At 35.2% G+C, this 23,965-nt stretch overlaps 1 protein-coding gene across 3 annotated transcripts in view; it reads right to left on the reverse strand.

The window, feature by feature from the left end:
* Positions 1-293: 293 nt before the first annotated feature.
* Positions 294-23,965, reverse strand: part of MTSS1 (MTSS I-BAR domain containing 1) — a 1,668,097-nt gene continuing 1,644,425 nt past the window's right edge. For all 3 annotated transcript variants that reach the window (XM_044066600.1, XM_044066599.1, XM_044066601.1), the window contains one exon: positions 294-4,799. In XM_044066600.1, coding sequence (XP_043922535.1) covers positions 4,102-4,799 — 698 coding nt within the window. In that variant the 3' untranslated portion in view covers positions 294-4,101. The remainder of the gene's footprint in view (positions 4,800-23,965) is intronic.

Raw genomic sequence — 23,965 nt, forward strand, 5'->3', positions numbered from 1 at the left:
ATGCATATTTTTCTTTGAAAAGATGAATAGGTGCAAGTGTTATCCACAACTGCAGTTTAAATTCAGACACAACACACACTAGCTGCCAAATGCAGCTTGCAATAAAATGTCTCCATACAATGCTAGGTGCTTTATCTGAACCTAGCCTTTGATGGCTTTTTGTAGACAAATGAAAACCTAGAGCATTAAGCCTTAAAATGATCAGTGTAATGCAGCTACATTCAACAGTGAACATGACATTAACAAGAGAATGTGAAAGGATAACTGTCAAAATAATAATAAGCAGTAAAAGATCTTTTTCTCCAACAGTTCTTTATTTTAATATAGGCTAAAGCGATCATAGCACAGAAAAGGGAGACACAAACTTACATTTTTGTTATTTACATTTGCTTAGGAACAAACAGAAATTCACAGGGGAGAGGTCAACTCTCAGAACAAACTAGCAACTAAAACACAATAATTTACCATTAGAAACATTTCTATTTTCCATTTTTAAGTGAGACACTATACTGGTTTACAATATTTAAAAACACAAACATTGGAACTATGCAAAATGATTTTCCATGAACGTATTTATGTCTAGCTGAAATTTGGCAATTTGTATGAAAACTCTCTGAGATTATAACATTAATACCTAAATATGCAAAAGGCTGTACATCAGCAGAGTGCTCTTTTTATCCTTTTACCATCAGAGGCTCTCCAAGTTTTCCTTAGCATACTGTATGCTAAACCCATTAATCCACAAAATAGCAGGAGAAGAATCGTGCTATGTTCTAAATAAGGCGCATCAACTGCGTATAGCATCGGCTACATTGTGTTAAACAACTCCCAGTACGGAGCATAACACTACAGGCACTACTAGTCAGTTAACAGAATACTCAGCATAGGAGCTTACTTTTCGGAATAAAAGGGCACACAATGCAGTATTCTGTTGCCACAGCTCTGTTTTTAGCAGTGCAATGTAACATCACTGTCACATGACACTGACAGTGCATTCCTGCACACCAGTCTACTCGATGGACATTTACAGTAATGACTTCCTCTTGCAATATTTAAATAGGGCTTTCTATGACAGCATACCTAAGCCCTGGTGACCTGCACTTCTGTTCAGTGACATCTCTACAATGCTGCCACTGTTTTTTCAAGTTGTGCTTTAAAGGAGTACAAAAAACTTTCTTTTCTCAAATTAAAATGCCCATGTAAATGTCTTAGACTCTTTATGAATCTGTAAATGCTGTAATGTGAGAAGACTATCAGGAGGACAAGCCTTCAAAGGAATGAGTTCTGTTTGCATATATCTATCAAAGATATCAGGTACTTTGTATTCACCAAAACAAATTTAACTGACAGGGTGGTTACCATGAACTGCAATGCACTACAACTTTATATGTCGGCCAACTGCTACCTACTAATGGGAAAATGTAGTTTGCAAGCAGTCTGTTGTGAGAGATACCCTTCTGAGCAGTGACTTATGGTAGACAACGACCTTTTTCAACACCAGGTTCTGCAGAAATTCAGAAAACTCAAAGATACGTCACATGAACAGTCATTTTCAAGGTTTAACTTGCCTTGTACATCACCTGATTTATCTAGAACTGCTTCTCTGATCACCCCTTCACTGGCTTTCTGTACATCTTCAGTCAAAGACAGTCTCCTCAATAACAGTTACCACATTCTCAATGAGAACAATTGTGTTGGGTGAAGACAACAGGTTTATTCTCTTGCTATCACAGACTTCCACTTCCCTATAAACAGAGGCTAATGGTAGCACTTAGGAAAAGAAGGACCTGCAGACACCAGGCAAACTGGTTTACCATAAGCTTATCGGTTTTGTGGCTAAACAACAGATTTTGTAAGATGGAGCCCCACCATTTTCTGAACCTTCTTGCACTGAAGATGATGATAATGAATATAACCAGTCTGTTCGTGTCCATTTTTTGCGAGGTATTTTTTTTTGGATGATGACGGCTACCCTACTTACCTTCATACTGGTAGTACTGTTCGTCTGTGTTTCACAGACAGCATTAATTTTACTGGCTCATAAATCTGAAGGAAGAAAAGCAGAGAGCTTTCAACACTGTATTCATGTATTCTTGGTCTTTGAACTACTCTTCCCATTTTTTTTGGCAATTTTCTAACGTGCCCAGCCTGCTAGGCAATATAAAATAAATTTCAACAAGGCATTTGATGTACACATCCCAGGCTATGTTCTGTGAATTGTATTTTTCATTCACATTCCAGCTGTGTTAGTAAAATCAAAACAGAAATAGCACAAGTGGGTCAACAACACAAAATAATACAATACTGGAGAGGAGGGGGTGGACGCTGGGAAAGGGTGCATAACTGAAAGCTTACACAATTTAAGGCTGCATGCATAAGATTAGTAAAGCATTAACCATACAATGAAGAAATGTTAGAAACAACACAAATTTCATACAGCCAACAAAAAACTGAAACATCACGGTACAGTATGGCTTATTCTGATGTTATGTATACCATGAAGCTGCTAGCAAATTAACATACTACGTCACTATTATGTGCAACAGCATTTGCTACGTTATGGCACACTGTCCTACTCCAAAGTGTACTACTGCTACCTCCTGCAAAAGCATTTCTTACTTCTTGTGTATTGCTTATAACTGCCACCTGTTGCAATTTCTTCTACAGTTCAAAGCACTGATTCCTAATACAGTCCACTTCTCATAACTTTATACTTAAAAAGGTCAAATAATGAACAGACGTCTTATCAACTTCCCTAGACAACACTATCCTATGGCACTCTACAAAAATATACATCAAGATCAACTTTTTTGCAGAGGCGAACACTTCAAGAAAAAAAATACTGAAAAAAACGGTCCACTTTGAAAAGGCAGCATACCTAGTGAATGAAAAAAATAGGGGCAAATCTTAAAAATAATCAAAGTTACAGAATCCAAATCAAAGACACCTTAACCTGGTATGACTCATTCAGAAAATGAAGATAATGAAAGGTTTGCCTTAAGACTGCATTTTCTGAAGAAACAGACCAACATCTTTAGTGTCCAGTGTTATGTTGTGCTTTTTAATTCTCCCTCCCTCCTATTCTGTCATATAACCACTAATTTGCAATGGACAAATGGCAAGTCAGAAAAAAAATACAGTATTCCTGAAAATGCACACAGATGAAAGGTGGACGAATTAGCGCCATCAACAACTGTAAGATTCTCGGTGGGAAACTGAAGGTTAATGGCAGAATTCTGGAAAACTGCACATAGCATGAGTGAGTAACAAAAAATGGGCAATCATCAGGCTGACATTACCCTGTGCAGTTTCCTGAATTTTTGTTTACTTCTAAAAATGGTATGGCCCCTAGGCAAAACTGCCTCTTTTCAGGAGCCACTGTCTGGTAAGATTACTCACTAGCAATTACAAAAGATGAAAGTGGAAACTGGGATAATAAAACCCAAAACTAAAGAATGAAGCTCATTAGGTCATAGTCTTAACCCTTTAAGCTACAATCCTTCACCTCCAGGGGCAAACAAAAACTAAAATAATAAATGGTTGCCATATGTATCTGTGCCTGTGAGGACCCTCCCCCAGCAAGTATAGGTGCCACTGGACTGGTAAAAAACAATACTAAAGTTTAGTTGAAATTAAGTTTGAAAGGCTAAAAGATTTAGCTTACAAAAAATATATACAGAAACTCCTTTCAACTTAAAAGAAAGGTTTGTTTTACTGTGGACTACTTTTAATGCATCTCTTTTCCCAGTGGTTGAGCATTTAAATGTACAAAGATTCCTAGAAAGTTTTATATTGTTTGGCACCTTTAGATATGGTTTACAGGAAAAAAAAGCAACAGATAAAAATTTACAGAAAACAAATTTCTTTCAAATATTTACAAATTAAAACACAATTACTTAAAAAAATGCATGTCTCTCTTTACTATGCACTGTTCTTTTTCAACTATTTCATCAGAATTTTTTTCAACACTGAGATTGTTTTAGGGATGTTTTCACCTTTCTCCCGTTTCAATATACATTGGAATGAATGTGGCCAAATGGGCCTCATTATCAGTTTTTTTTGCACCTCAGTTTTCCATAATCACAAACGTTTTTTTTAAGTTTATGAAATGAATGGTGCAGATCGGTCATTTGTTACTGTCTTCCTCAGCTTCACTCCACGGCGAATTGCATTCAGCATGTCTTCTCCTTCACCTGCATCCCTGCTACTTGTGTCTACAGATTCAGAATCCTGCTGAGCTGGGGGTGTGCTGACACTCAAGTCACTACCTTCAGTTTCTTCTGCTACACTTAGCACTGCTACAGGTATCTCTTCATCTGTGCTACTCTGCTGTTGGCTTGGTGCTGGAGGGTTTACAGATGCTTGTCCACTCCACTGAGCAGTGGATGCACTGCAGGCTCCCTGTGGCACATCACCTGCCACTGGAGATTCAGGGCTTTGCTCTGCACTTTCCTCAGCACAGCTTGGGGGGCTTAGAGGACTTCCAACTACATCTGGTACTGTAGGTGTCTTAACAGGAATCATTGGAGTCTTGATTGGAATTGGACCAGCTCCTATTGTTCCTCGTCTCACAACGGGTTTGGTAGAAGGTGTCCGTCTGATGGTTGCCACCCCTGGTGTAACTATGACTGGTCCAGTACTTGTTGGAATTCCTGCAGTAGAAGCTGGACGCTTGGTCTGGAACATTCTGCGATAAGACTGGGTTATATCACTGTTACGAGGAATGGTAGATGACTTGTCAAATTCCTGCTGTTCAACCTCTTGGTCACCACTAACAGAGAAGTAGTCATAATCTGAAACTAGAAAACAAAGCAAAGGTCTCAGAAAACAGAAGCAATACTTCTGAAGTTCTTACTATTAACTAACCATTGAGTTTCTTTCTGTATAAGCAATCGTAAAACTCAATAAATTTCAAACGTAATATCTAATTTAAGAAAGTAGAATTCATTTGATATGAGCTAGTAGACATTATTATTCTGAACAGATGTGGAAAATTATTTTTGTAGACTCAGTGCAGATGGTTAAACAACAGTAAGAAAAGTAAGAAAAAAATATTATCTCATGCATTTTGAATATGCTCCCAGAAATATACCATGCACAAAGTATATTTAAATAGTGCAATCATGAAAATAACCCAGAATATCTGAAACAGGATTCAGACTTCTTTTTTAACACCCTACTGAATAATCACTTAAGACACAGGCAAAGATACATTTATGTAAAAGAAAACAAACCACATCAACATATTCCCAATTGCAAAAATTATATATATATATATATATATATGTGTGTGTGTGTGTGTGTGTGTGTGTGTGTGTGTGTGTGTGTGTGTGTGTGTGTGTGTGTGTGTCACACACACACACACACACACACACACACACACACACACACACATATTGTTTTGTATAATTCTCATCAATCCAAATTACATAAATTGATCAATCCTTGTCTTCCCTTAAACCTTACTCCTCCTCCAAAACATTATTTTGCATGTGTTATTCACAGTTTCCTTTTTTTTTGCTATGTAATTTCCTCCTACCCTTTTCTACAGATCCCACTTCCAGTTCCTTTTTGTCTACTTCAGTATTTAATACTTCAAATACAGTTGGTTTACACTAACTTCTGTTTTCTAGTAATTGCTTTTTTGGCAGCCACCAGAATTAAACTTAACAAGATCTTACTAAGTCTAGGTAATTCAGATCCTGTATCCCAACTCAAAAAATAATTTCCTTAGTTACACCCATTTGCTCAATCAATATTTCTAACAAAGTACTCTAAAAGCAATTTTTAAAGTCTGCCAACTCAGTACACTCCCAAAACATACTCCCAATTACCAGGTTCTTCCCCATCACACTTGCAACATTTAACATCCACTTGAGTAACATAAAAATACCTATGCAAACACTTCCAAGCAAAAATCCAAAATCTTCTAGACTTTGTTGCAAATTTGGGAGCCATAAATATGTCCTCCCATTATTTCCTTGTGAATTGCTTATACAATCTCTAGTCCCAATCTTTTCTAATCTCCTCTGACTGACTCATTTAGTTATCATGCAATATTTTATATGCCCTACTAATTATCCCTTTTTCAACAGCAGCTTCTGTTCCTGATTCAACTAAAAACTCTACCAGAACAGGTATTTCACTTAGGATTACCATATTCCTTTCTCTCTGCTTATACTCTGACATTAATCCCTGATAGGGAGGCAATCTTTAGCATGCAGTCCAAACATCTTCTTGGCCTCTTCCCATTTCATTACCTTTCCCTCTCTAGTTATTTGCTCCCAGTACCTTGGTTCTTTTTACAGTTTTCTCCAGTAAATTCCAGCCCCCTCTTGCATATTCTCTGTACCTCTAACTGCAGTCATCCCTGTTGGCAAAACCTCCCTTATCCACTCTTGTGCTGGCTTAGTTCTTAGAATACTTTCTGCTACTTTATGAATATAATATTCTGTATGGATGTTGTAATTCTCCTTAAAGATCTTCATCCAAAATCCAACTCGTTCCTTATTTCTTGAAGTTCCCCCTGCTTCATCATCATCCATTTCCACTCTGAGTTATAGCTTTGTGATAAGTACACAAGCCTTAACTGTGTAGCTCTAAAATATCCCTTCAAATCAGGAAATCCTAAACCACCTTGTTCTATTGGAAGGATCAACTTATCCCAACTGACCCTTGTTATTTTCCCCTCCTAAATAAAATCTTTCAAATTTTGATTAATTACTGTCAACAACTTCTCCTCTGGTTGATAATAATATGCCTAACCTGAATGCAAAACTAAATGGGCTAAAACATTTTCATTGCTTGTTTCTTGCTATTAATATCCCAAAACAAGAGCTTCCAGTTTCTCAGTTTTTGTATTACCTTTTGTTTAGTCTCTTCCCACATATCATTGGCTGCTTTAATCTATACTCTTAAATACTTCATTTTATTGTGTCCCCATAACTATGGGTACTGCTGAACCAATTAATGTACTGGTACATAATTTACAGCCACAGCATTTGTTTTGTCTTCATTAATTTTTTATCCTGAAAAAGACTTGAAAACTATCTCAAAATGGACCACAACACTGAGATGTCTTTTTCCGGTTTTATCAGGTACAAAATAGTATCGTACAAATAAAGGCAATTTTTGTTGATTATCATACCAATTATATCCTTAAATTTCTGAGTCCCTTATTTTCTTTGCAATAACTCTAAATGTAATGCAAATAACATTGGGAAAAAGGGATAACCCTGCCTGGTTCCTCTGTTCAGATACAACTTATCAGAGAGGAACCCTCCTACTTTAATTTTTGCCTCTGATCCCTCATATATTCTCCTAATTAACCTTATTTTCTATCAGCAAATGCAAATGCTTACATTGTCCTACTCATAAAATCCCAGCTTACTTTTTTGAATGCTTTCTCTGAATCAAAACCCAACCAGCAACAGCAGTATTTTCTTACATTCTGCTTCCCTCTGGATTGTTATGGTTCTATTAATGTAGTTAACTGTTTGTCTCCCCTCCACAAACCCACATTAATCCATATCTATCAATTTTGACAACACCTTTGCCATTATTTTAGTTATTATGGACATAAACACTTTATAATTATGGTTTAAAATTGAAATGTACCTATATGAAGCTGGGTCTGATGGGTATTTACTGTCTTGAGGCATTACAGCCACCACAGCTTTCTTCCAGGAAGTTGGTGCTTCCCCTCCTTTTTAAATACTGTTAAATAAAACCTTCTGGCTCTTTATCACTTTCTTCCCTCCTAGCTTCCAAATTTCCACAAGAATACCATGTTTTCCTGGATACTTTCCTGCAGATCAATTACATGTCACTGTTTTTATTTCATCTCCTTCTATCTTAACTGTTAACTGTTGTGCCTCAGCTACCTTTAACCCTCGGCATACTTACATCTTCCATAAATATTTCCATCTGTTCTCTTTCTTTTCACATTTCTCTGCTTTACAAAAATTTTCATAAAATTTCAGAAATGTCACTAATGCCACTATAGGAACTCTGGTTATTTTTCTTATTACTCCCTAAGTTTGGCAACAACCCTTTCTAGTTTCTTTTGCCTCTGTCATTGTGCTAAAAGGTTTTGTGCTCTGGAGTTATTATTAAAAACTGTTGCTTAACAGCAATCTTTCTAAAATCATGCATATTATCTGGATATTCCCTTATTTTCTCTTTAGCACTCTGCATTTGTGCATCTTCTTGTTCTGTGAGATTCCCCTTTTTTTGCAATACTTTAACATTTTCAACCTTTTAAAGCCCGTCTAAATAATTACTTCTTAACCATATCTCTTTTTCTTTTATGTCTACCCCACATTTAAACTCTATTTCCTTTTATCCCACTCACTAGTTATACATTCTAAAGAAATTTCTGTCTGCTCTATAACTCTCAAATAATTTCCATTACTCATTCCTTAAATTCTACTTTTTTTTAACAGATAGGTGAGGAAGCGCCAGTGTCTCCTTTTTACTTCATTACTCTGCATTTTATCTTAGTTTTTACTGGCAAATGATCTGATATAGTTATTGGATGCTTGTCAAAGCTTTCAATTAAATGCACATGCTCCTATGAAATATAATTTTCATCTAGTCTAGTAATTGTATCTTGGGAAATAATATGTAAATTCTCTCCGAGATGAAACTACTGAATTTGCATCTTCCATACCAAATATTTTCATAAACTACTTTTGTTATATTTTCCCTTTTAGGTCCCCTAGATACATGATCACTGTTGAAAAATTAAGTTCCAGTCTCCTTATATAAGTAATATTTCCAGCTGAAAGCTAATTATTTCTTCCAGAAATTTCAGAAGCTCCATAATTGCAGTTTTAGGTGGAATATAAATATATGCCAGTGTAGTCCTCCTCCCTTGCAAGTAGCCCCTTACTACTGTATATCTACCACTGTTACCTTTTTTTTTTTGTTGTTCTTCTATCACTACTGCAGCCCCTCTAGCAATCAGTATAAATACTTCCCATTTCCTTTGTGCCCAATATTTTGCTGAATATCCATCCTGAAATTTTTTATCAAATTCATATGCTCACTTCTTTTCAAATGTATCTCCTGTAGCACTGTTATTTGCATTCTGCATTTATAAATATAATTTGATAGTCTTATATTTTTGTCTATACCTGTGAGGCCATCCAAGTTCCAAAATAATATGGATATTGTAGCCATTATGATAAGAAGTTACCATACCCGCCTATTACATATTTATTTTATTGTATATTTGTTTATCAGAAAATTCCAACTGGGCAAATTGCCCATTTTCAGCAAAGGCCCGGAGAGAAAAGCTTTATTTTTTAATAGTACAAGATTATAAAAAACAGGAAGAATAGAATTACCGTACAAAAAAAAAATACATACTGCATTGCAGTGTTTACATATATAATATTATGTAGTAAACAAAGAAATTATTTCTGATAGTGGAAGTTTAAAGAGTGTGACATAATTACATCACTGTCAGATATTTCCATTGGTTACATTGAAGACAGATTAGAAGGATTACATAATACATTGATCACAGTTCCAGTGGTTGTATTAGTGACAGTTATGTACAGTTTATTAAGACAGAATCAGATAGACCAAAGAAACTGTATGTACAGTTTTTAATATGCAATCTGATAAGAGTATTGACGTTGTTTACATTTTTGGGATAACGAAAGAAAGAAAAAAGACTACTTAGAGAAAATCATAATCTGTTTATATTATGTAAGAAATTTAGCCTGGGTCTGAGCAGATGCATAACCATGAGGTAGTTAAGTGGGATATGAGAAGGTATTTGAACTTGGCTTTGTTGGTTTGAGTTCTGATGTTAAGTTGCATGGTATTCCAGATTTCTGCAATGCAGATGGAGTATAGGGAGTCTCTTCAGCTGTTTTTACTTTTAGAAATGTCCATTAGAGATCTGTCATTAGATCGTAGTAAGTGTTGGCTTTGGTATTGATATATGTCAGCTTTTTTAGATGTCTATTTCCAGCTTTTGTGTGGCATGCATCCACTAATGTTTGGCAGGCTAATCCTTTATACAGTTGTTTCTTGTCATCTCTGTTTGGACCTATGTCACATTTTACAAGACCTTTTGTTTTAATGAAAACCCTCCAAAAATAAAAATACTCCCTAAAACGCCACCATAATCCATTAACAAACACACAAAACTATGTACATCTTCAAATAATGAAGCCTCCTGATAGCAACAACTGCCTCAAATCAGCAACTGCACCCACAGGCATTACCTAACTTAAGGTAAGCCATACTAAAGTGGATGTTACAGCCTGTGCTCCTACTTATACTAGTTTCTGACTGTTCTTGTCTTATCTTTATTCCCCATCCTAGATGTGAAAAATAGCTTGTTTGATTTCAGAAAAAATTAACTTTTAGCCTTAAGAAAAAATGCACTGGCTATTTGTAAATAAAATTAAATTATATACTGTTCTAGGAAATGCATTGAGGTATTTTGGTACCAGGAACACTCCTATCTCTTATTCACTTCCAATACTTCAAACTTTGTTTTTATTACACTGCTAGCTCTTGTACTTTTTAATTTTACATTTCTCTCAGCAAACAATGTCCAGAGCTCTCATGATTTACTGCATAGACTTGTAGACAGCTTGTCTCCATGTAAAAATAAGAAGAGAATGTACAGCTGCCAAAGGAAAGCTTTTCATTACATTCATGTCATTCTCTTATTTTTATACACACACGGTTACACAAGAAACTTATCAGATTAAGCCAAGGGCATTAATCCAGGTATTCACCTATGCAAAAGTAAGAGGAAACATCTCAACTCTACATATATTTTTATCAGTGTACTTTTACCCCTCATCTCCTGTTCCAACAGCTCAAGATTACAGCATATTAACTTGAACTTGCTTTTGTTCAGCCTTTCTTCTCTATTTACACTATATTGCCTACATTTTTTCAAAAATAACAAATAAAAAAATACTTGTTTACTTTAGTATCCTTATGACATACATCAATCATTGAAAATTCTTTACTATATAATATTCAATTTATATCATGCAATGTTTTATACAAATACACTAAGAACAAACATTGTTTTACTTACAGTTACCCTTTAATTCTTTTCCTTCTTTTTTTCTATTTTACTATCCCTCCAAGCATTAATGACATGAAGTGTGGTATATACCCTTCAATCCCCTCAAGTTTAACAAAGTCAACAAAAGTCTATTCTTTCTCAGCCACTTTTCCTTGTAAAGCCATACTTCACCTCTGAATTTTGCAGTTTTATCAGTTTATCTGAATAGCTGTTTAAAACTTCAATTTTTTTCATGTGATCAAAGCTTTATAGTCTCACATTTATTCACTAATTCAGTGTTACTGTTCTTTTTCCTGTTCATTTCCATCTTACAATTCAGGACTCTGGTTCTGATCCAAGGTAGTCCTGATTCCTCTAATCAACTCCTAGGCTTTTTTTGCCTCTCAAGTATTTTCCTTTGGAAACACTGGAAAAGGTTGCACTAGCAAAGTCACTCTATGGGCTTTATTATCAGAGTGAGAAGCAAAGTCCCCATCTGCTTGATGGTTCACTTTTTGTTGGACAAAATTTTGTACTTCTTACTTAGCCTGTTCTGCATAAAAAATCACGTTTATCCTCCAGGAAGAAGTATTCTGAAGACAGCTGGATAAATCAGCTTGAATCTCACACCTGCCTCTTGACATTCCCTGATTGATGAGACAAATTTGCATCTATTCTGCCTGGTGTTTTTTCTAGAAACACTCTCCAATTTTAATACTTTGCACTTCTTCTACAAGTTTTGTCAAGATCAACTCTTTCTGCTAGTATGATTGTATCTTTACTAATACAGGTCTTGGATGCTTTCCCATGGCCAGATTTGAAGCATACACACAATTTGCCCTTTCAGTAACAAATCCTTCAACTGCTTACTTGTGCTTTCATAAAATTAATACAGTCTGTTCCTTCCAATTTCTCTGGTAGAGCAGCAAATCTCAGGTTTTCTCTGTGTGTTCTGTCCTGTAACTCTACCATTTTTGAAACAACTCTTCTTGAGCAGTTTTATACTCAGCTCTATTTACTACCCTGTTTAAATTTGCTATTACTTTCCATCAAATCCTTAATCATTTTATTAATCAATAAGAGGTTAGTTTTACTCTGACTAAACTTGAGGCCTGACATTGACTTGCAAGATGGCTGCACATTGAATAACAGCTTATTTCTAGATCTTCCAATGTGAAAACAGGAACTCAGCACAGAAGGCCAGTAGACTTGTGTTTATGGGTAAAATTCAGTAACTGGCTAGTAAGTGTACTGTCTGGATGCCAGGAATAAAGAAATACAGAAGACCTGGAAAAATAAGCTACAAAAAGTGAGGAAGAAAGACTGACTGGGGAAAGTTCTGCAGCTGTTCAGCAAAAAGCAATGCAACCTTCAGACATGACTTCCAATAACCTACAGGAAGATATAAGGCAACTGCATACAGACCTGGTTAAAATAAACAAAACACTGATGTAGTATATCAACACAAACAACAAAAGGCTGGAAAAAATGGAAGAAGCTTTAAACAAGCATTCAGATGAGATGATAAAGCTGCAAAAATCAGAGGTCGAAATGAAGAAAAGGCTGGCTGAATGAGACTGCTGAGGAAGAGATGTTTAAAAAAATAATAGAATTAGAGGACAGAGCACGTAGGGAAAACCTGAGATTTTCCGCTATACCATTGAAGCTGGAAGTAACAGACTGCATTAATTTTATGAAAGCACAAATAAGCAACTGGGCTGTTATTCCAGACCAGGAGCTGTTAGTTGAAAGGGCACATCATGTGCATGCTCCAAACCTGGCTATAAGAAAGCAACCTAGACATTTAATAGTAAAGATTCAAACCTACCAGCATAAGGAGTTGATTCTGACAAAATGGTGGCAGAAGGACAAAGTATTAAAAATAGAAGACAACAGAGTGTTTGTGGGGAATAAAGACAACAGAGTATTTGTGGAGAATGATTACTCATTGTACACCAGACAGAAGAGGAGCAAATGTATTCCACTATTCAGGGAATGTCGAGATACAGGTGTGAGATTTAAACTGTTCTACCCAGCTGTCTTCAAGGTATACTTCCCTGGAGGGACAAACATAATTTTTTGATGAAGTACACGCTAAGGAAGAAATACAAAAGTTTGTCCAACAAAAAGTAAGCTGTGAAGCAGAAGGAGCTTCTGCTTCTTGTTCTTCTGGTAATAAAGACCATACAGTGACTGTACCTGTGAAGCCTTTTCAAATTCTTCACTGGGAAAATGTTGGAGAGAAGCAAGGGAGCACAAGAGCTGACTAGAAGAATCCAGAGTACATTGGAAATGAGGCAGAGACAGGATTTCGGAGAGGAACTGTAAAAAAAACAGTAACTTACAATGGGATTACAATGCAGTAATTACATTTGTGATTTAAGACAGAACAAGAAAATCTGGAAATATTGGACTTTTTCAGAAGTTGCTGTTGTTGTGGGGGACTCTAAGGCATATGCCCTACTTCATGCCATTAATGTTTAGAAAAGAGCTTTGGGGAGGGGAAGCGGAGGGAGAAAGTTAACTGTAAGCAAAGATTAAAGTTAATGTTCTCTGAAAACATTCAGGTGTTTTCCCAGCTGGGAGAGCTATAAAGATAAGACAAAACCAATCAGCACTTAGTAGAACCACAGGCTGCACTATGTGTCTTAGCATGGATAACCTTTCTTTTAGATTAACTCAAGTCTATGAGTGTAGCTGTCAGTTTGGGACTTTTGTTCCTATTAGGAGGGTCAAACTGCAATATTTGAAGGTGTACATAGTTTTATGTGCTAGTATTAAGGTAATAGGTTTTAGGGGGTATTGGGTGTGTTTTTTTTTTGTTTGAAGGCTTTCAATAAAACAAAAAGTTTCACAAGATGTGATACAGGCTCAAATGGATATGACAAGAAACAACTGTATAAAATTCAATTTGCCAATGTATGCATGTAACACAAAAGCTGGAACTAGACATTTAACAAAAAAGGTGTTATACATAAAAGGTGGGAAAAATAACCTTTTAATACAATGATGCTTTCTTTGATGTATTTAAATGTAAATGTCCTCAGATAAATACAAACAAGAAAGAGTAGTGGACTATATTAAAAATGTAGAGTGCAAATAGCTGTGTTACGAGAGACACACTTAGAAAGAAGTGAACATGTGAATTTGATAAAGAAAGATTTTCAGGATGTTATTCAGTAGAATACCTTGGAAAAAGGAAAAGAGGAGTACTTACATTAATTGCAAGAGGAGCTCCAATAGGGATAGAAGAAGATAAAAAGATAATAATGGCAGATTTGTAGTGCTAAGGGCTACTGGCAAGTGTGGAGGATTACACTGGCATGTATTTACATTCCACCTAAAACTGCTGTAATGGAGCTTTAAAACATTCTTGGAGAAATAACCAGTTTTCAGCAAGGAATATACTTATAGGTGGGGAATGGAATTTGATTTGCAGCAGTGAAGATGTGTCTGGGGGGCCCAGAAGAGAAATACAACAAAGGAGGGTAGATTTTTGAAGAAACTTATGAAAATATTTGGCATGGAAAATGTGAATTCAGTAACAGGAGTTCAGAGTAAATTTACATATTATTCCCCAAGATATAAAAACTGGGCTAGGCTAGACAGAATTTACATTTCACGGGAACATGTGCATTTAATTGAACGTCTTGATACTCGCCCAATAAGTATTTCAGATCATGCGGCAATAATAGGTAAAATAAAAACACAGGGTAATGACATATAAATGAGACACTGGCGCTTTCCCACTTATCTGTTGAAAAGACAGGAATTTAAGGAATGGGTAGTGGAGATTATTCAGGAGCTGTCAGAAAAGATAGAAATTTCTTCTGAAAATATTGCTAGGGAGTGGAATAAAATTAAGGTGGAGTTTAAAAATAGGGTGGAAATAAAAGAAAGGGAGCTATGGTTAAGAAGTAAAAAAAATATTTAGAGGGACTGACAAATGTTAAAGTATTGCAGAATAGGGGCAATCTCACAGAACAAGAAGAGGATCAGCTGCAGAATGCTAGGCAGAAAATAAGAGATTACCTCAATAATATGCACAAGCTTAGAAAGATTGCTGTTAAGCAACTGTTTTTTGATAATAACACTAGAGCACAAAAACGTTTAGCACAACGACTCAGACAACAGAATGGAGAATGGGTTGTCGCCAAACTTAAGAAGCCTATAACAAGGAAGGTAACAAGAGATCCTGTAGTGATATTAGAAGTTGTTCGGAAATTCTATGAGAGTCTCTATAAAGCAGAGAAATGTGAAAATTGAAAAAAGATACAAACTGAAATGTTTATGAAAGAATTAAATAAGCCAAAGTTAGAAGTAGATAAGGCTCAATTACTAAAGGTTAAGATTGGAGGATATGACATAAAAATTGTGATGTATAACCAATCTACAGTAAAGTCCCTAGGAATAGATGGTATTCCTGTGGAAGTATGGAAGTTAGGAGGAAAAAAGAGATAAAGATCTAGAAGGTTTTGTTTAACAGTATCTTATGAGGAAGAGAAGTACCACTATTCTGGAAGAAATCAGTGGCAGCTGTAATATCTAAGGAGGATAAAGATTGATCAGATCCAGCTTCATACAGGCACATTTCAATACCAAACTATGATTATAAAGTATTCATGTCTATAATGGCTAAAAGAATGGCAAAAGTAATGCTGCCAAAACTGATAGCTATGGATCAATGTGGTTTTGTAGAGGGGAGGCAAACATTGGATAACATTAGCAGAACACTGATGATCCAGAGGGAAGCAGACTGTAAGAAAATACCTTGTTGGTGGGTCTTGATGCAGAGAAAGCATTTGACAGAATAAGATGGGACTTTATAAGCAGGGCAATGAAAGAATTTGCATTTCCTGAAAAAAAATTATAAGGTTGATTAGGAAGATATATAAGGGACTGGAGGTGAAAATTAAAGTGGGCGGAGTCCTCTCTGATAATTTCTCCTTGAGAAGAGGAACCAGGCAGGGGTGTCCTCTTTCCCCTTTATTATTTGCAATACATTTAGAACCACCAGCAAAGAAAATAAGGGACTCAGAAATTCAAGGATATAATTGTTATGGTAGTCAAGTAAAGCTGCCTTTCTTTGCAGTTGACATTATTTTATACCCGACAAACTAGAAAAAGACATTACAGTGTTGTGGAACATTTTGAGACAGTTTCAGATCTTTTCGGGGATACAAAATTAAAGAAGCTAAAAGAAAGGCAACAGCTGTAAATTATGTACCCACACATGAACTGGTTCAGGAATGCTCATACTTATGAGGACATGATAAAATGAAGTATTTAGGAGTATGGATTAAAAATGATTGTAGTGTGGTAACTAAGGATACTTGGGAAGAGACTAAACAAAAGATAATACAAAAACTGAGAAAATGGATTCTTTGTTATATGGATAGTAAGATACAAGCAGTTAAAATGTTTTTAGTCCCTTATACATAGGTAAGGCATATTTTTATCAACCAGAGGAGAAGGTGTGGATAGCAATTAATAAAGAGCTAAAAGACTTAATCTGGGAGGAGAAGACTGCAAGAATCTTCCAGCAGAAGAGGGCAGATTGGGACTACCCAATTTGAAGGGGTATTTCAGAGCTACACAGTTAAGAGTCCTATACATAACAGAAGCAGAAAACTGTATTTCAAAGTGGAAAGGGATGATGATGAAATGGGAGAAGCTCAAGAAACAAGGATAGTCTGGGATTTTGGATGCAGGCCTTTAAGAAGAATAATACTCGTACAGAATTTTATATCCATAAAGTAGCAGAAAGTATTCTAAGAACTAAATCAACATGGGAATGGAGAAAGGAGATTCTGCCGATAGGGATGACTACAATTAGAGATACAGAAAATAGGCAAGAGGGGGATGAAATTTATTGGAGAAAACTGGCAAAGGAACCAAGGTATTGAGAGCAAATGACTAGAGAGGGAAAGATGACAGAATGGGAAGATGCCAAGAATTTACTTGGACTGCAGGTTAGAGATTGCCTTCCCTATCGGGGATCGATATCAGAGTATAGGCAAAGAGAAGGAAATAGGGGTGTTCTAAATGAAAGACTAGCACTGGTAGAGTTTTTAATAGAATCTAAAACAGAAGCTGCCATTAAAAAAGGAATAATTAGTAGAACATATAAAATATTGCATGATAATTATAAGAATCAATCAGAGGAGGTTAGAAAGGATTGGGAAGAAGAATTTGGACTGGCAGCATGGATCAGTTGTACAGACTGGATAAGCAATTCACAAAGAAACAATGGGAGGATATATGTATGTCTCCAAAATATGCAACAAAATCTAGAAGATATGGGATTTTTGCCTGGAAATGTTTACATAGATATTTTTATACCCCAAGTAAACTCAACAGAATTTTTCCACAGGCAGATAGCAAATGTTGGAGGTGTGAAGGGGAAGAAAGAGGTAATTGGGGAACATATTTTCTGGGAGTGCGGTGAGTTGGTGGACTTTAGGGATTCCCTGTGGGATGCACTGTTGGAGATGCTGGGTGAGCAGATTGATTTGATGGAGATGATATGTCTGAGCTATGACACAGAATCGGAATTGCCAAGACATGGTAAGGCCTTGCTGTGTCTAATAATGGCTGACGCCAAAAAAAAAACCTACTAGAAAATGGAAATCAAAATCTAAACCAACTATACTGGAAGTAGTGAACATAGTAACAGAGATAAAACAACTGGAATTAAGATCTTTAGAAAGGGGTAGGAGTAAACTATGTATGAAAAATGGGAAGTGTGGGAACAATACATACAAGGGAGGAATGAGGTTTAAAAGGTGGCAGGACTTAAATGAGCTATGTAATGTTTGAGTGAGAAAGATTGGGTAGATTATAAGTGATGGATAATGTTTGCAACTGGGAGTATGTCAGTATGGTCTGTGATGTAAAATGCTTGCAACTAGGATTGTGTCGCTGTGGTTTGTTTTCATTTATATAAAGGTATGATTACCTATGTGGTAAGTGATAGTTTAATAAAGATGTGTCTTGTTTAAAAAATGCCAGAATTGGATAATTTATCTAATATTGCTTAGGTTATATGATATACAGCAATATATGTGAAGTATAATGTTTATGTATAAATAGAATTTGATTACTTTTATATGAATGTAAATGTGCCATTGTCACAAGTGATAATTCAATAAAGATGTTTGGAAAGAAAACTTAAGACCTGACATCAGTTCAAAATATTTTAAGGAATTTTCTTTTATATTTTTAATGTAGAATTAATACTGGCTATTACTGACAGTATACTGCCATCAAATAACTGAATTTTAGAAGTACACTGTTAATTTATTTTAAATTCTACTACATCATTAAGTTTTATGTAATTGGCTACAGAGTTAATAGTCAAAGCAAATTATAAGGGAGACAAGGAATAACCTTGTTTCATCCTCTTGTTTACTTGTATTGAATGAGAAATAAAATACCCTAGTTTAATGCATGAGAATGAATTTTGATAAACATTATTAACAAGAGACACAAAATTACTTGAAATCTTTATATTTTTAATACTTAATTTAAAGAATCAACATCTTTATCCAGCTCCAGGCTAATTACAAATGTTTGTTTTCTTGTTATTAACATAACTAATCAATGTGATTACTCTTTTGATGCCATCTCATGTCTGCTTTAATATAAAGCAAGTCTGGCCTTCCTCTGTTAATGTAGGTAGTATATACTTTTTTTAAATTTTTTGGCAAAGAGTGACATAAAGATTTTGTAATAAACATTCTGCAATGACACTGGTCTAAAAGAACAGCATAGAAATAGATCTTCATCCTCTTTTAATAAAGGATAAATTACTCCATATTTCCACAATGGGTACATGCTAAATAAAGTTTTAATTTCTGTGAATACATTCTATAAAAGAGATAAAACATTATGAGGTCATATTTTCTATAATTTGGGAATTATGCCATCATTAACTAAATATTTATTTTTTCAGTCTTTTAATTTGCTCCTTTATTTCTGTTCTAGAAACAATTTTTCTGTTTTTTTTTGCACTCAAAATATATTTTATATTCCATTCTAAAAGACATAAATTACTTTTTAACTTTCTACAGTACAATTTTGTGCAATAATTTTCTCACTCTGTTTTATGAAATGGTCCAGAATTTCTTCTATATCTGTATACTTTCTATTACTGCCACCAAAACATAATTACTACCAGGGATAGATACACTGATGTGATTAATTATTGCTATCATTATGAAAATAAGTCTTTAGCAGCAAGTTAATAAGAAAGTAATTTTATTTTTTTTAACTAATGAAAGCCTTAAGTTTATATGATCTTCTGAAATTCTGCATTCTGTTTTTTTTTTTGTGATAATGGGCATTTTTCTCCTTTTTATAGTTTTAACTTTATATTGCCTAGCTTTTCTTACAGTTCCGGTGTCTTTATTAAGTTCATGGGTTCATAGATTAGTACTAGGCTAACTGCCTTTGTGAGCCATTTTAAGCCTAGCTAATTACCCCATGTGCGAATCAAACCCAGCACCTTGTGTCTGTAAGGTAAGCACCTTAACCATTGTGATAAGATATGAAACAGCAGTAACAACCATGCAGTTCAATGCGAGTCAAACAGTTAAATTCGAGTCAAGCAAGACAAAATATTTCCCAATAAAAACAGCTTTAATACGTGCACACAATCGGTAAGCACTTTCACAATTCAGCTTCCACAGATCATTAGATTTGTGCTATTAATTAATAAGCCCTTAAATACTTTTTACTGGACTAATCATGACATCATAATTACTCTAAACAATGATTCCATTTTAAAAGAACCAAACTAACAGCTGAGCACACACACAGCTTACTATACAAAATGTATGCATACAAACAATGAAATACATTCGTACAAAGAATATATAATTTTACAAGAGTAAAAACAATAAAAATACAGAATAAATGCATCAATAAGGATTGCTGTCATCAATAAAAAATGTCACCAATATCAAATAACTATACTAAAACTCCTAAACCATGCCCACTAGGAATGTTATGTTGAAATTAGAATATGGTGGAGATGCTTTTTTAGGTGAAACTAATTTCAAGAGATCAAGTACTTATATACCCAGTTACCACACTTTGGTGTTAGCTTTTGATAAATTGGTTGAAGATGATTTATATAAATGCTTTAGTTGCACACACTATGATATGTCCCAGAGAATGAGGTCCAATCTGAATTTTAAAGAACGTGAAGCTTTGAAGAGGCTGCAGTCAGACTCAGAAATAGTTATCAGACTAGCCGAAAAGGGTGGCCCTGTGGTGCTAATGGATGCATATAGGTACCAGCTTTCTATGAGGGAAATGCTAAATTATGCTAGATTTTATAGTATTATTGATTATAACGAGATCACCATTAGAATAAACAGAATTAAAGCTATGCTAGATGATTTGGTAAAAAGTGATTTGATTACAAAAGATTTGTTTAAATATTTGAATGTTAGTGACCCCTTAATACCTACAATACAGGGCCTTCCCAAAATTCATAAGGATGGTTTAAACCCCCCATGAGACCTATTGTGTCTGGTAGGGGGTGGTGTACAGAACCATTTTCTGTTTATGTAGAGAAATACCTACACCCTGTCATTAATGAAAATCCTATGATTTTGAGAGATACCAAGCAATTTTTGAAGGATTTATATGCTTTTACTGATGGTTTGTATTTAGATATCAATTTAATTCTTGTGACCCTAGATGTACAATCTCTTTTTACAGTTATACCTAATGTAGAAGGGGTCGATTATGTGAGACTTTGTCTGCTTAAACATAGTACATACGATGAGAGTTTGGTGGACATCATAAGCCTCTTTTTAGAGACTATTCTTGAAAATAATATATTTTTATTTGAAGCAGTCTCTTTTTTGCAGCGTGATGGCATGGCTATGGGCACACCTTGTGCCAATAGCCACGTCAACATGTGCTTAGCATTTTGGGAAGAGGAGATACTGTTTTCTATGGAATATTTCAACAGTTTTGTGCCTTTTTACAGGCGTTTTGTGGATGACGTTTTCTTTGTTTGGACTGGCAGCATGGATCAGTTGTACAGATTTGTAGAACGGATGAATGGTGCCACCACCTACTTGAAGTTTGTTATGTCCTCTTCATTAGGGAAAGTAGTATTTTTGGACATCTTTGTGGAAAGATTAAGTGATGGCTCCTTTAATACAGGAGTATATAGGAAAGAGTGTCACAGGAACACATTTTTACACAGACAAAGTATGCATCCTAACTATGTTTTCTGTAATGTGGTGAAAGGACAGAGAATGCGTATCTCCAGAATGAATAACACTGATATAGGTTTTTCATCAGAGTTGCTGAATCTGAAAGCTAGATTTTTACAACGTGGATATGGTGAACATGATTTGAATGTAGGGCTACACAATATAGATTCTCTTAGGATAGATAGAGCTAAGCCCTATTTTTCCAATAATAGTAATGTTGAGAGGAACAGAAATCTTTCACAGAGCTCAGAGATTAGGATTCCCATGTTTTATACCACAGATAACAAAAGAATTTATGGCATCTTTAATAAACATTGGAGTGTTCTCCTGACAGATCCACATATTGATAACATCATTGGTAGGTAACCTAAATTTAGGTATAAGAACAAACATAATTTAAAAAGGATGCTATGCTATTCTCAAGTTAATATTAAACCTGTGACTAGAGCAGGTACTAACCCATGTGGTGATTGCAATTTCTGTCCTCACACAGACAGAACTGGGAAGTTTGTGCATCCTGATACAGGGGTAGAACATACCTTTAACCGTTCAGCGAATTGCAATACCCAACATGTGGTCTACCTTGCTGTCTGTGTAGTTTGTCATTCGTTCTATATAGGAAAGACAGATAGGTATTTTAAGAACAGGATCAGATAGCACATCTATAATATTAGAATAGGTTTGGTCACTAATGCCCTAGCAAAGCATGTTATTTTGGCAGGACATGAACATATTTTCAAATTTATGGTAGTTGAGGTTATCCTACCAGATATAAGGGGAGGAAATGTTAGAAGTGTTACTGAGGAGAAGGAAGTTAAGTGGATCATACGTTTAAGAGCTGATATGGGTAAGGGATTAAATGAGAGGGCCTCGATTAGACCCTTTCTTAAATCTAAGAGTATGCGTGTTAGGTAATTTTTTAAAAAGTTTATATTTAATTTTATAGACATGGTTTAGGAGTTTTAGTATAGTTATTTGATATTGGTGACATTTTTTATTGATGACAGCAATCCTTATTGATGCATTTATTCTGTATTTTTATTGTTTTTACTCTTGTATAATTATATATTCTTTGTACGAATGTATTTCATTGTTTGTATGCATGCATTTTGTATAGTAAGCAGTGTGTGTGCTCAGCTGTTAGTTTGGTTCCTTTAAAATGGAATCATTGTTTAGAATAATTATGATGTCATGATTAGTCCAGTAAAAAGTATTTAAGGGCTTATTAATTAATAGCACAAATCTAATGGTCTGAGGAAGCTGAATTGTGAAAGCGCTTACCGATTGTGTGCACGTATTAAAGCTGTTTTTATTTCTAAATATTTCGTCTTGCTTGACTCGAATTGAACTGTTTGACTCGCATTGAACTGCATGGTTGTTACTGCTGCTTCATATCTTGTCGCTACCTCACTTATTTTTTCCAGCAGCGTAACATTTACTTTCTGGAGTGTTGGCTTGTGTATTTTGGTACAACCTTAACCATTGTATCAGTCTCCCAAAAAATTATTGCTAGGCTACTATTTTAAGGCCAGCTGTAGTTACAGTTATATTTACACAACTCTATTCAAATACATACAAGTTGACTGCTGTGAGATAAGAACCCCCTACCTTGGTAGTTATGAAATCTAGAGGATACAGTACTTAGTGCAAGTGTCACTGCACAAATCTCAACAGAACTATCCCAGGCTGGGCAACTGGACACCGGCCAGCCATGGATATTAGGTTTTACGGCAGGCACACACTGGCCAGCAGGGGCACATACACTCCTCCCACTGTTTAGCATGGGTCCCTGCCATAGGTCAGAGTAGGATCCCTGGTGTATGTCGGAGTAGATTGGGTCCTCAATGCACTTATCCCTGGGAAATACTCATGCTTATTTGTCAACATTAGTCAACAATGATTATCCCACTTTCTCTTTTTGCAATACCAAGTTGAGACTTTTCCATACAAATATGTTTTCACCCAGTTCCATAGGATCATTCAGAAACCTCACCATTATTACTAAGGTCTAACGACTGTTGTACTTCTGTTAGAAATCACTCTTTAAAATACTTAACTTAGTTAACATAAGCTGTAAGTCTATTACAAGGAGCCAACGTTCTTGGATATATCATTACTGTATGAGTAACTTAATTGTGATGCGATAAAGAACATGCCATCACAATTAACTTTTCTATTTTAAAAACAAAATAATTTGAAATATATACACAATCAGTTTTTAACTGTGTAAACAAACCTGTAACACTGAGTGCAAAACAAAAAAGTTTGACTCAGAAAGTTATTAGCAGCTTTAAGACTAAGTAAGGCAGTAAAGTTTACTAAAATTGCAATAGCGCAATTTTCTTTGAGTTTACAGTTATTACTTAATTTGCTAAAATGTTAAAAATTACAAATACTTCCTACAGAATTTAGCTTCAGTTTTGGAATCCTGTACATACTTGCTAAGGTTAAGATTCTTTTTTGATATTCAATAATGACCACACATACCATACCTTTATCATATCTATAAAACTTAGTAACACCAGGGTTTACAACAGAATTTCTCAATAAGACTGACGGTCCCTTCTCTTTTCTTTAAAATCAGAACCTGGAAGTATTCTATTATTCCTTTGCATTTAATCTATTAATATTATCTTGCAATAAACGAGTTTCTTAAAAAAAAAAAATCTCCTGTTTTAAGCATTTT

The sequence above is a fragment of the Protopterus annectens genome, chromosome 3.part1, assembly GCF_019279795.1.
Source record: "Protopterus annectens isolate FY-2018-M chromosome 3.part1, PAN1.0, whole genome shotgun sequence".
Lineage (NCBI taxonomy): Eukaryota > Metazoa > Chordata > Ceratodontiformes > Protopteridae > Protopterus > Protopterus annectens.